This window comes from Aethalodelphis obliquidens, unplaced genomic scaffold (assembly GCF_003676395.1).
Source record: "Aethalodelphis obliquidens isolate GAN/ISIS:26980383/991018 unplaced genomic scaffold, ASM367639v1 scaffold2, whole genome shotgun sequence".
In the NCBI taxonomy this organism is placed as follows: Eukaryota; Metazoa; Chordata; class Mammalia; order Artiodactyla; family Delphinidae; genus Aethalodelphis; species Aethalodelphis obliquidens.
Genome location: NW_020837946.1, coordinates 71,880,919 through 71,893,237, shown reverse-complemented (window position 1 = coordinate 71,893,237; position 12,319 = coordinate 71,880,919). Strand labels below are relative to the sequence as shown.

Sequence of the window (12,319 nt, the reverse complement as noted above, 5' to 3'; positions counted from 1 at the left end):
GACGGTGGAGTCTGTGCCATGCGGAGTATGAAGTGAATGGGATGCAAGAAGAATCTTAAAAAAAAAAAAAAAAAAATCCACACACACATATGGCATATGGGAATTCTAAGAATGTAGTTCTCAGGAATTAAATTCGCATCTAGCTATCACGGATGGCCTAACCTAAGGTTTTCTCTCTCCACTCCAGGAGGTGACTTTGGTCTGGAGATTTCCCCTCCAGTCCTGCCCCCTGGCCATGGTGGTGAGTTTTCTGTGAGCAGCCTTCCAGTGGCAGAGGACGCCTACAGGGTGAGCTTGGCCAAAGGTGTCTCCATGTCTCTGCCTTCGTCACCTCTGCTGCCTCGACAGTCTCACTCTGTGCCATCAAGATCAACCAAAAAGTCCCCAGGTAAGCGAGTGACAAAACAGCCCCCGAGCTGCATGTACTGGAATTAGGCAGAACTAGTGCTTATAAGAAATCTTCTGGGAGAAGGTTTTTTCTTTGTTACGGTAACTTCTCGAAGAAGGGAATCTTCAAAAAAAAAAAAAAGATGATTTGAATAGATTGATTTCTTTAGTTCAACCTATATATAAACTATTTTGATTGCCCAGGCTATAGTTTTACAAAGATTCATGTTATCAATATTAACCATCAGTTTTGTTTTCTTGTTCACAAATGAGGGCAACGCTGTAATCTAAATTCATTGTGGTATGTTTAAAGGTTATGGATTTTGGCAAGTGTAATCCGACCACAGTCTGTTTATTACCACCCAGCGCTATATACTGATGTGTTTCCTTGATTACATCATCCAGCATTTGAGCAGCTATAAAATTTAATTGTTGGTGAAAATTCAGACTTGTAAAGGGGTGGAACAAGGGACTTATGGATTACTTGTATGAAGTATTTTGGCTTCCCTTATTATTACCGACTTTTTGCGCTTAACTTTACCAATAAAAACTCAAACATTATTTAACTTTAATCAGATGTGAGGAAGGCCTTTCCAAAATAATGATACACGGAATCATAAAAGTTCTTTGATCTTCTTTTAGGTTTTCTGAGTATTTGTTTACTGAGGGCAAGATAAATTGGGGCCTTACTGATCATATGCCACTGTAAGAATTGGTCACATTTACACATAAACATGTTTGGAATTGATCTAAGATATGCTCTGGGACTGTGAAATTGGTATCTGTTTTTCTAATCTCCTGAATGAGTGTATTACTTGAGATGTTATAGGCATGATTTCTGAATCATTTAGTGGATATTTGCAGTTTATGTGGGGTAAAATTAAGAGCGCAGACCTTAAGCTCTGAATGTTAGAAATGGTGCTGTGAATTGGTAAGTGTCCAAAATCTTTTATTCTAGAACTTTCTTACTTTGGACAACATTGTTTACAATCCAGTCATTAGCTGGAACTTGGAGACCTCTTTGGTATGAGGTGATTTCCTGTGCCAAGGAATCTGACCTGTTTATCAGTATTTGGGGAAATTCCTGGAATGTCCTGTCTTCTCTTTGCCCTCCCCCTACTGCTATATCTCTTTGTCAGATTTCTTCTCTTCTTTCAAATTCCAGTTCCCACACTGCCTCTTTTGCCGGTTACCCCACTGGAATTACTCCTTTTTACAAATTGTGCACAGCATTTTACTTTTATTCTTATTAGCTTCATCATTTGTCCTTTTTTCTTGAATTAGTGTGTATGTGCTTCCTATGTCTGATGGTTGAGGACGGGCATGATGTCTTCTCCAAGTATACCTCATCTATATAAAACAGATAATAGAGGTTTCCCTCTATAGTCTGTGCTACTGCAGATGAATTGATGCTGCTTGGGCCCTAGGATTGGCCAACACCTGAGAGACTCTGGGGAATACTGCATTTCAGATATAGTTTTATTAATAAAAAAAATCAGTGTTAGTTTTAGTGGGACTTCAATCTTTAAAAATTTTTTTCCAGCTTTACTGAAATATAATCAACCCATGACATTGGAAGTTTAAGGTATACAATGTAGTGATTTTATATATATATATATAAAAAATATATTACAGACTGATCACCCCAATAGGGTTAGCTAACATATTCATCACTTCACAGTTACTATTTACTTATTTATTTTGTGGCATTTTAGGGGGACTTCAGGTAGCAATGAATGGCATGGCAAGCTTGGGCAGAGTGGCAAGCCAGAAGAGTCTCACTTAGGCTGCAGGCACACCTGCAGAGAAATCCCTGACAAGGCCTCATCTCCTCTGTCCTGACCAAATTAGATATCTTTGGTTTTAGAGAAAATATCCCAAAGTTTGTTTTTCTCCATAGGAATAAATTTATTTCTGCTGAGGTCTTTGCAAGGCCTTATGAATAGAAGGGAGTAGTTAGCTCTGCAACATTCAACGTTTTAGTGGGTTGAAGGAAATATTCTCCATATTAGATGCTTTTGGTCCAAATGATAATTAAATACACTAAGCAGATTCCTCTCTGGTGGGGCAGTGTTTGTGGATTGCCCAAATTTGTACATCAAATTAGTGTCTCACAGTGTTAATTTGGTTTCATTATCTTGGTAATTTTAATTCGAAAAGGAAAGTTAAAGGCAGAGGTGCTTGCTTAAAAATGGCAGTGACTCAGGATGCATCAGACAGTAAACAATGTTTTTTCCAGTGTCGAACACACACAGATTTCTGTTTAAACCATATTGTTGGAAAAGTATCTAGAGTCCTAATGTTCTACCTGCCTATAAAAATAGTTGACATACGGTTGTGAACATGCACTGGATTTTAAAATAGCCATCTATTTAAAAAGCTAGCACTGTTATTGCTAATGATACAGTAAATATGGTGTGTGCGCAGAGCCCATAGTTAGAGACCCGCCCCCGCCTACCCCACCCCCTCTGTTTTCCCTCCCCATCTGGCTTTGCTTCAGGAGCACATCATCTTTCAGCCCCAACTCTGAAAGATGCTGACTTCTGTTCTCATTTGTAAGATTAGATGCCTTTTTCTTTTGTTTAAGGCAAAAAAAAAATGAAAAAAACTGCACCAAGAACCAAACCTGTTTTACTTGTTTGGGTAGAACGTCTTCACTAATTGACGCTAATCAAGAAACTGTTGGCCCGAAACTGTTATTCTAGCAAAGGTCAAATACTATAAACTCCTGTCACAGGCACTCAGCACAGCCTGCATTAATAATGAAAGTTTGTATGCTAGTATACTTGGTGATTGGCTCCTGGGCCATGGGAACTCAGGACCAGAGAAAATGTCGTTAATGTCGCAGTAATGTGACCCTGCATTTCACATGACTTGAGTTTCTTACGTTCCACTTACATTGCTAGTTATTATTGTTATTTACTCTCCTTCCACCTTGCTCCACCTTATTGATATGTTTTTCACTGCTAGTCGGAAGATTCAGTTTCCTGAGTACTGTTTCACATTTTTTGTTTTTTTCTAAATGAAACATAAATTTTCTGATAATGAAAACAAGGATCAGTATCCATTAAGTAGTTCTGTGGCTGGTGCAAGCCTTTTTGGGTTAAGAATTCATTAATATTTGTAATGCATTCTTTGGTCTCCGAGAGAAGAGCAAGCCCATTTCCTGTGGATTGTTTATTAGTAATATAATTTGTTACTTTATATTTGGATTACATTTCCCAGATCACTTTGGGCCCATTATGGATCAAAAGGAGGCACAGAGCAACCATTTAAAACACTGAATGGAGTAAAACAGCAGATGGTGAAAAGTGGGTGATACTGCTTTTCTCATCCTTGCATATGGGGAGGCTGGGTAGTGCTGGTTATAGTCATCCCCCCTTATTTGTGGTTTCTCTTTCTTTGGTTTCAGTTACTCGTGGTCAGTGTCCAAAAATATTAAATGGAAAATTCCAGAAGTAAACAATTCATAAGTTTTTTTTTTTTTTTTGGCTGTGTCGGGTCTTTAGTTGGGGCACGTGGGTTCTTCGTTGAAGCACGTGGGATCTTTTGTTGCGGTGCGCGGGCTCTTCATTGTGGTGCGCGGGCTTGTCTCTAGTTGTGGCCTACCCAGCCTGGCGGGCACCAGGGCGCGTGGGCTCTCTAGTTGAGGTGCACGAGCTCAGTAGTCGTGGCGCGCAGGCTTAGTTGCCCTGTGGCATGTGGGATCTTAGTTCCCCGACCAGGGATCAAACCCGCATCCCCTGCGTTTGAAGGCGGATTCTTTACCACTGGACCACCAGGGAAGTCCCAACAGTTCATAAGTTTTAAATTGTGTGCCGTTCTGAGTAGCTCACGTGATGAAGTCTCGCTCTGTCCTGCCCAGAATGTGAATCGTCCCTCTGTCCAGTGTGCCCTGCCCATTAGTCTCTGCATAGCCCCCTCAGTCATCAGATCCACTGTTGTGATATCGAGGTGCTTGGGTTCAAGTAACCCTCATTTTACTTAATAAAGGACCTGAAGTGCAAGAGTAGTGATGCTGGCAGTTCAGTTATGCAAAGAGAACGGTTTGTAAAGTGCTTTCCTGTAAGTGAAAACGTTCTTGACTTAATAAGGAAAAAAAATCATATGCTGAGGTAGCTAAGATCTATGGTAAGAAAGAATTTTCTATTCGTGAAATTGTGAAGAAGGAAAAAAATGTGTGCTAGTTTTGCTCTTGCACCTCAGACTGTAAAAGTTATGGCCACGGTATGTGATAAGTGCTTTAGTTAAGATAGAAAATGTGTTAAATTTGTACAGTAAGGTACTTTGAGAGAGAGGCCCCATTCTATTGTTAGTCACTGCCGTTAATCTCTTACTTTGCCTAACTTATAAATTAAATTTTATCATAGGTATATATGCATAGGAAAAAACCCTATAGTATACATGGGGCTCAGTCCTATCAGCAGTTTCAGGCATCCACTGGGGGTCTTGGAACGTATGAGGGGAGCTGCTGTATTTGCATCTCTGCCATCTCCAGTCCCAGTTCTGTGTCAGTTGACAGAGCTGATGCAGCAGTTTTGAAAACCCCTCTGGCTGTCTGTTTCTTTAAGGGAAAAACCTCAAAGCTGACAGGCTGTAAAGTGGAAATCATTCTGCCCTTTGATTCTTGGACCATGAATTAATGTCCACCAAGGCCCTCCTTCCCTCACCCTGCTGGAGTGTTTCTTGTAGAAAATTTGGAAATCCCAGTGTAGAGACAGAACTATGCTTAGTGTTTTGATTTTCTAGTTTTTTTTTTTTTTAATCGATTCTTCCTAAACCCAGGACCACACGTGCTTTGCCATTTTTCACTGAATATTATATCATGAGCACGTTCCAGTCTGCTTGAAGAATTTGACATTCGATGTCCATTGTTTCAATATTCCGTAATTGATTTTTAACTAATTTCTGGCTGTTAGATATTTACATTATTTTTCAGTTTAAAAAAATTGTAGCGTGAGCCAAGGTATTTTGTTTTTGCTATTAAATGCCTATGAATTTTTAATTTTATAAATGTATTTTATTTTTGGCTGTGTTGGGTCTTCGTTGCTGCGCGCGGGCTTTTCTCTGGTTGTGGTGAGTGGGGTCTACTCTTCGTTGCGGTGCGCGGGCTTCTCATTGCGGTGGCTTCTCTTTTTGCGGAGCACGGGCTCTAGGCGCGCAGGCTTCAGTAGTTGTGGCACGTGGGCTCAGTAGTTGTGACGCATGGGCTTAGTTGCTCCACGACATGTGGGATCTTCCCGGACCAGGGCTCGAACCCGTGTCCCCTGCACTGACAGGCAGATTCTTAACCAATGCACCACCAGGGAAGCCTGAATTTTTAGTTTTAGATGTGATAAAATACACATAATAAAATTTCCCATCTTAACCATTTTTAAATGTATAGTTTAGTCATGTTACATGCACTTACATTGTTGTGCACCCAGTCTCCAGAACTCCCCATGTGAATGTTTTTGTTCAGTAACTTTTACATACGTCTGATCTCTCAAGAGTGGCAGGTTCTGGGAAGTGGAAGTATTGCACTAAATGGACTACATGTTTTTTGGGGTTTTTTTTTTTTTTTTGGTACGCGGGCCTCTCACTGTTGTGGCCTCTCCCGCTGCGGAGCACAGGCTCCGGACGCGCAGGTTCAGCGGCCATGGCTCACGGGCCCAGCCGCTCCGCGGCACGTGGGATCTTCCCGGACCGGGGCACAAACCCGTGTCCCCTGCATCGGCATGCCAACTCTCAACCACCGTGCCACCACGGAAGCCCGATGGACTACATTTTTAAAGATTTAAAGATTCTTGGTACATACTGCCCAGTCACTTTACAAAAGCTGCATTGATTACACGTTCCCTCCAGCGTTCTGTGAGTGCCTCCTTTTGAAGTCAGCATCTTCAGGGGACAGTCCTGAGAGGATGGGCTAGTAGGGTGCTTCGTCAGGCCTCGTTGTGGACCACTGAGAATTAGTAAGAAGAGGCTGAGAGTAGTCGTTCTGTAACCCTCCTCTTTTGAACTTCCCTTCTGTCTGCGCTTCTCAATTTCCATTTTTTCTTTCTTTCCACGGTACTGTGGCAGGGGAATTATCACAACTGAGTCAGATCAAGTTCATAGTCAGAACCACACTCAGCTGGCTTCCAGTTTTAGCTACTGCCGCAGTCTCTGTTCTGTGTGCGGACCTTGGAGGATCACAGACAGGTTGGGGTTGGCAAGGCCTCTAGGGCACAACCAGTCAGGCCTCTTTGCAGATACGGAAGCATCATTACGGAACTTGCCCCAGTGTGCAAGTTAAGGTAGAGGCTGCCCTAAGTCCAGCCCCCTGCCCTAGCACGTTCTCCTATGCCAGTGCCAGTCTGCATTGTTCTGTCTGCACATTGCTGACACATGAGCTGTAGGTGACATGGCACTGTGTTCTGGTTGCATGCCCGGGGGGGAGGCTATAGGCTGGAGGTTGTACACACAAGCATCTGTGAGGCTTCTTCCTAGGGAGGTGGAGGATAGCACGGGAAACACACAGTCTCAGCACAGGTCTGCTGGAAGAACCAGCTAGTTCTCAGTCCTGCTGTCACCTCTGAGTAGTCAGGTCACAATCAGGGCTCTGACCTTCAGCAAGGACGGTTCCTCCTGCTGTGGTGAACTGGACAGCTCTCTTTGTTTCCTCCTGCAAACTTGTTATATGACCGCCTACTCCAAGGAGCCGGGCGGCCCTGCCTGTACCTTACTGCTCCATGCAGCCATGACCAGGACACACATACTTTGTTGTTCTGTGCTCACACACAGACCTGTGTGCATTCGGTTTGCTCCACTGTGAACTTAAGGACCTTTGAGTGCCGTTAATTCTCCTGCCTGTGACTCTTGGTTCACCCATACACGATTTGGCTGTACCATGCGATCATACCTAGGAATTTTAAAGAAGACTGCTTTAAAATTTAAAGCAGCCCTTTAAAAAAGGGTCCTACCTTCAGAGATGCTGATTTAGTGCATGTGAGGTATGGCCTGGGCGTTGGGATTTAAAAAACATCTTTCCAGGTGATTCTAATATGTAGCAAAGTTTGAGAACTTTGGTAAAGAATATGTGATTATATGATAAAGTTCCTTTTCAATGAAGGTAGATGTAGATATTTGTTATCTTTATTTTTTAAATTTTAGAATATTTGTGGAGGAAAATTCATTACAAAAATGTACAGAACAAGGTACAGTAAATCTTCGTCCCTTCCACCCCCGTGCCCCTAAAAAGACAACCATTTCTGACAGTTGGTTGAATTTCTGGGTTTTTTTCTTTCTTTATTTATTGGCTGCGTTGGGTCTTTGTTGCTGTGCGTAGGCCTTCTCTACTTGCAGCGAGTGAGGGCTACTCTTTGTTGCGGTGTGTGGGCTTCTCATTGCAGTGGCTTCTCTTTGTTGCAGAGCACAGGCTCTAGGCATGCGGGCTGCAGTAGTAGTGGCACGTGGGCTCAGTAGTTGTGCCTCAAGGGCTCTAGAGCGCAGGCTCAGCAGTTGTGGCACACGGACCTAGCTGCTCCGTGGCATGTGGGATCCTCCCAGACCAGGGCTTGAACCCTTGTCCCCTGCACTGGCAGGCGGACTCTTAACCACTGCGCCACCAGGGAAGTCCGGTTGAATTTCTTTCCTGCCTTGTTTCTGTAGTGAATAAATGATAGTATTTGCCCACTCCCCCTAGCATCGTACATGTAAGACGATCCCAGTTTCCCACTAAATAAAGAACATTCTTACATATTAATATGTAAAAGCCTCTTTATATTTTCATTGGATAGGCTTTAACTCTAGGATGACTAGTTGAAAAGTGTTTTGATTAATGTTGTGAATGGATTATTATATACTTATTGGTCATTTGTACTTTTTTCTTTGGGGAATTCTTGTGGTATTTGTCTTCTGCTCTACTGGGGCAATATAGAGTTCTTACTGAATTACCACAGCTTTCTTGTTGTTTGTTTTAAGGCCATCAGTCATGTATGTTATTCAAAAATTTTCCCAGTTCATGATTTTCCATTAGGTTTATAGTGTTTTATGACTCACAAAAGTTTTTTGTTCTTTCAATTCAGATTTACATATTTTTCCATTATCATTTATCCCTTTGCATTTTTTAAAAAACAGCTTTATTGGGATATTTTGCATATCATATAATTCATCCATTTAAAGTTTACAGTTCAGTGTTTTTAGCATTTTCACGGGGTTGTGCATCCATTGCCACAATCTAATTTTAGAACATTTTTATGTCCCTTTAAAAAAAAATCCATTTGCATTAGCAGTTACTCCACATTCCTCCCTCCCTCTAGCCCCCTACCCCACAGCCCTAAGCAGACACTAATCTATGTTTTTTTCCTTTATGGATTTGCCTGTTTGGGGCATTTCGTATAAATAGAATCATATGATATGTGGTCTTTTGTGACTGGCTTCTTTCATGTATGTATTATATATGCACGTTTTTTAATCCATTCTTCAGTTTATGGACGTTTGAGTTGTTTCCACTTTTTGGCTATTATGCATAATGCTGCTGTGAACATTTGTGTATGCATTTTTGTGTGATTGTAGCTTTTCATTTTTTTCTGGGGTACATACCAAGGAGTGGAATTGCTGGATTAATATGATAACTCTATGTTTAACCTTTTGAAGTACTGCCAAATTATTTTCCACCATGACTGCACTCTTTTGGATTTCCAGCTGTGGAGCATGAGGTTTCCAGTTTCTCCACATCCTTGCCAACTCTTGTTATTATCAGTCTTTTTGATTATAGCCATTGTAGTACATGTGAACTGGTATCTCATTGTAATTGTAAGAATTCTTTGTATGTTCTAGATACAAGTTATGCAATATGCAAAATTTTCTTCCATTCTGTGCTCTTGATACTATTGTCATAAGTGCAAGAGTTTCAAATTTTTTTTTTTTTTTTTTTTTGCGGTACGCGGGCCTCTCACCGTCGTGGCCTCTCCCGTTGCGGAGAACAGGCTCCAGACGCGCAGGCTCAGCGGCCATGGCTCACGGGCCCAGCCGCTCAGTGGCATGTGGGATCCTCCCGGACCGGGGCACGAACCCGTGTCCCTCCCCTGCATCGGCAGGCGGACTCTCAACCACTGCGCCACCAGGGAAGCCCAAAAGTTTCAAATTTTGATGTCCAGTTTATTAATATTTTGCCACTGTCTTTTTGATGTCGTATCCAAGAAACTATTGCCTAGTCCAAGGTCACAAAGATTTATGCCTATGTGTCCTCCTAAGAGTTTTATAGTTTTAACTCTTACATTTAGGTCTGGATCCTTTTTAACTCCATTTTTTGTGAACAGTGTGTGGTAGGGGTCATCTTCATTCTTGCACATGAGGAAGGATATACAGTTGTCCCAGCACCATTTATTGACAAGTCGATTCTTTTCCTGCTGAATGGACTTTGAGTGATCAAGTCACTGTTGTGCCCAGACCAGCCCTTCGGTTCCACTTCGCCTTTGCTTATTCTCCTTCTTCTGTCTTAGGTCAAAACTTTCTCTTTCAGAGTTGACCTCAGGTGTGGCTTGCATCTGTTGCTTCATCCAGCCTTCCTTTATGTCTCTCCTTTTCCCTATATGAGAAAAAACTTACTGTTCCAAACACCTGTAGCACTGTGCTTCCTCCTCCCTCTGCACTGCCTTTCATGGCGTTTCACTGCCTTGACATTCCGTGAGTTCCTTGTCTTTGGATCTTGCCTTTGTGTTTCCCCTTGGATACTTGGAAACCGGATCTAATCACTTCCTTCAGACAGTTACCCTGGTGATGGGGCACTGGTATGCACCTATTAAAATGAGTAGGATTTTAGTAGTCCACCTTCACCAGTTCCATGTGATTGGTTGAAAATCAGGAAAACAATTTAAATTGCAGCACCTTGCATTTGTAAAGCTGGGAACATACCTTTCTCCATATCTAGAGAGAACTGATGCTTAATTAAGGTCGTACCTCTCTCAGGACTTTGCTATGATCAGGGATAGGCAAAGAGGAGTATGTTTGAAACTGGGTCAGCAGCCTTCTCATGCCTCCTTTTCTATGTTCCTGTCACTCTTCTACTTTCTCGGGCTTCTGGCATTTTTTTGCTGCGTGATTCCCGCCACCTGTAGTTAATGATGACTGGAGGTTTTACCGAGTCCTACTTTACGGCAGTGTCAGGTGCACCCTTTGGTGGTGTCAGATGGCGGCTAGAACAAACCAAGTGCCGTGCTCAGAAATGAGGGTTTTTACCTTAAGAAAATAGATGGGAGCAGAGGCAGTGGCGGTGGGAACCTCTTCTTTTTGATCATTTCTGATTCACAGAGAAACATAGAAGTCACAGAAGCCCATGGAAGCTATCGCACCCCTATCTAACATTAATGAAAGTTAGTGAGGGGTCAAAACCGACAGGAAGGAAGGATTGATGTTCCAGCCTGAATCCTCAAATTTGTAGTGAAGCAAGTCTGTGGGTGGGTCAGCAGGAGCAGCTGGCTTTGTTCCAGGCAGAGTGGCAAAGGTGTGCAAAGCTGGGAGTTGGGAAGCGAAAGTGGACATAGAATGGTGATCTCTAGAAGAGAGATCAACCACTGCGCCAGTAAGAGTAAGAGCTGGAGCGTCCTGCAAAAGGAAAACCGGGACCATCAAGAAAATCTTCATTATTCAGGCCTGGAGTGTTGAAACCAGTAAGCTTTGCCTCTGGGGCTTTATTGAGAGTTACCAGCTAACAGTTACAGATGGAACCCCTTTTCTGTGCAAGGGTTCTGAGAAATAAAATTTAGGAAACTCTTCCAAGGAGATGTGACTTTCTTTTTGTTTCTCTCACCAACAAAATGCTCCTTTATTGGCCAAAGGTCCTAAGTGGTAGTTAATGAGCTCACCTTTTTTAAAAAATAGAATTTATTTAAGAACAGTTTTAGGTTCACTGCAAAACGAAATGGAAGGTACAGAGATTTCCTGTTGACTCCTGTCCCCACACATGCATGGCCTCCCTCATTGTCAATATCCCCACCAGAGGGTACATTTGTTACAGCTAATGAATCTGTATTGACACACCTTTATCACCCAAAGTCCAAAGTTTACATTATGGTGTTAGACATTCTCTGAGTTTGGACAAATGTATAATGACATGTATCCATCATTGTGGTATTATACAGAATTTTTACTGCCCCCCAAATCCTCTGTGCTTCACCTAATCGTCCCTCTCTCCCTACCCCAACTCAAACCCCTGGCAACTACTGATCTGTTTACTGTCTCCATGGTTTTGCCTTTTCCAGAATGTCATAGAGTTGAAATTATACAGTATGTAGCCTTTTCAGATTGATTTTTTCATTTAGTAATAGGCATTGAAGATTCCTCCATGTCTTTTCATGGCTTGAGAGCTCATCTTTTTAGTGCTGAATAATATTCCATTGTCTGGATGTACCACGGTTATTTATCCATTCATCTACTAAAGGACATCTTGGTGGTTTGAAGTTTTGGCAGTTATGAATAAAACTGCGGCAAACATCTGTGTGGAGGTTTTTGTGTGGACATAGTTTTCAACTCGTTTAGGTAAATAAATACCGAGGAACGTGATTGCTGGATCGTATGGTAAGAGTGCTTAGTTTCATAAGGAACTAACAAACTGTCTTCTGAAGTTGCTGTACCCATTTTGCATTCTCACAAGCAATGAATGAGTTCCTGTGGCTCTGCATCCTCGCTAGCATTTGGTGGTGTTAATGTTTTGGATTTTGGCCTTTCTAATAGGTGTATGGTGGTGTCTTGTTGTTTTAATTGGCATTTCCCTGATGACACATGTTGTGGTGCATCTTTTTGTATGCTTATTTGCCATCCGTATATCTTCTCTGGTGAGGTGTCTGCTAAGATTTGGTCCTTTTTAAAAATCAGGTTGTTTTCTTATCGTTGAGTTTTAAGAGTTCTTTGTATCTTTTGGATAACAGTCCTTTATCAGATATATCTTTTACAAATATTTTCTCCTTGTCTG

At 42.0% G+C, this 12,319-nt stretch overlaps 1 protein-coding gene across 5 annotated transcripts in view; it reads left to right on the top strand.

Moving 5' to 3' along the window:
* Nucleotides 1-12,319, top strand: part of TANC1 (tetratricopeptide repeat, ankyrin repeat and coiled-coil containing 1) — a 233,619-nt gene that overhangs the window by 103,169 nt on the left and 118,131 nt on the right. For all 5 annotated transcript variants that reach the window (XR_003437989.1, XM_027130617.1, XM_027130626.1 and 2 more), the window contains one exon: nt 188-388. Coding sequence is in view for 4 of the 5 variants with exons in the window: in XM_027130617.1 (XP_026986418.1) it covers nt 188-388 (201 nt within the window). In the remaining variant the exon portion in view is untranslated. The remainder of the gene's footprint in view (nt 1-187; nt 389-12,319) is intronic.